Below are 1,544 nucleotides of genomic sequence, written 5' to 3' on the forward strand. Positions count from 1 at the left end.
AGCAACTCTAATCTAGCATAAGCCTGTAGTGCACATATGCTCGTAAGTGATAACAATAATCGTGCAATGAAATCATAACCTTCTCTAGGTAATGTGCTTATCTTGAATGTTGGGCATCTAATTTAAATGGTAGTAATGTATGACTTACATTGCATATTGGCTAATTTCACATACCAAAGATCGTAGGCATAACACATCTTGTAGAGTTTTCAATCAGGGAGGAAGAATAGAAAAAGTTGAAATATATTCTTTATAAGCCTTTTTAGCATACAATAACCAAAAGCTTGCAACAACTTTTGTTATTATACATCACTTCATGCGAGCATATAAAGCATTTTGATTATTTGAAAGAGGATGATGAATTAAGTTGCGGCCTCGAGGACTAGCTTGCAGGATCCCATCGATTGCATCCCCATCTCTAGCAGTCAGAGGAGTTCAATTGTGTAGCGAGTTTGGACCAGTAGAAACTATTCCATTGGTTCCACCCCCACCTCCGGTTGTTGAAGGAATAGGATTCTGTATTGGATTTGGGGCACTAAGAACTTCATGGAGGATTCCAACGGTTCCACTCCAACCTTCAGGTATTTGAGGAGAAGGAGGAATAGGATTCTGTATCAGGTTTGGACCACTAGGAACTTCATGGAGGATCCCAACGGTTCCACTCCAATCTTCAGCTATTGGAGGAGGAGCAATAGGATTCTGTATCGGGTTTGGGCCACTAGGAACTTCATGGAGGATCCCAACAGTTCCACTCCAATCTTCAGTTATTGGAGGAGAAGGAGCAATAGGATTCTGTATCAGGTTTGGGCCACTAGGAACTTCATGGAGGATTCCAACAGTTCCACTCCAACCTTTAGCTATTTGAGGAGGAGTAATAGGATTCTGTATTAGGTTTGGGCCACTAGGAACTTCATGAAAGATCCCAACGGGTCCACTCCAATCTTCAGCTATTGGAGGAGAAGGAGCAATAGGATTCTGTATCGGGTTTGGGCCACTAGAAACTTCATGGAGGATCCCAACGGTTCCACTCCAATCTTCAGTTATTGGAGGAGAAGGAGCAATAGGATTCTGTATCGGGCCACTAGGAACTTCATGGAGGATTCCAACAGTTTCACTCCAATCTTCAGCTATTTGAGGAGAAGGAGCAATAGGATTATGTATCGGGTCTGGGCTAGGAGGAACTTTACGGAGGATCCTTCTGGTTTCACTCAAGCCTTCAACTTTTGGAAGAGGACCATCATTATGTATTAGGTCTTCACCTCTTGCTCCAAGACCGTTATGAAGAGCCATTGCCGATATCAACACAACACAAAGTGCTACCTTTAGCGTCATATCTCTAGACAATGCTTTGCTATTACAAGAAGAGAGGGTTGTGAATTTTACCAATATATAGACTCTAATTTGCAAAGGGGGAGGGGATGAAGTGGCTAACAAGATCTTTATTTTAGATATGCTGAGATATTTTCCTCAAATCTATATCATGAGCAATCATTATCTATTGTGAAATTAAAAATAGCATAGCAATTTAAATATGGTGGGGCCGA

At 41.5% G+C, this 1,544-nt stretch overlaps 1 protein-coding gene across 1 annotated transcript; it reads right to left on the reverse strand.

Annotated features, from left to right (window-relative positions):
- Positions 1–435: 435 nt before the first annotated feature.
- On the reverse strand, positions 436–1,332 carry LOC120113122 (protein app1-like). The gene has a single exon (XM_039133932.1). It carries the CDS (start codon positions 1,330–1,332, stop codon positions 436–438), a length of 897 nt encoding a protein of 298 aa, XP_038989860.1.
- Positions 1,333–1,544: the final 212 nt, after the last annotated feature.

The sequence above is a fragment of the Phoenix dactylifera genome, chromosome 14 (genome assembly GCF_009389715.1).
Source record: "Phoenix dactylifera cultivar Barhee BC4 chromosome 14, palm_55x_up_171113_PBpolish2nd_filt_p, whole genome shotgun sequence".
NCBI lineage: Eukaryota > Viridiplantae > Streptophyta > Magnoliopsida > Arecales > Arecaceae > Phoenix > Phoenix dactylifera.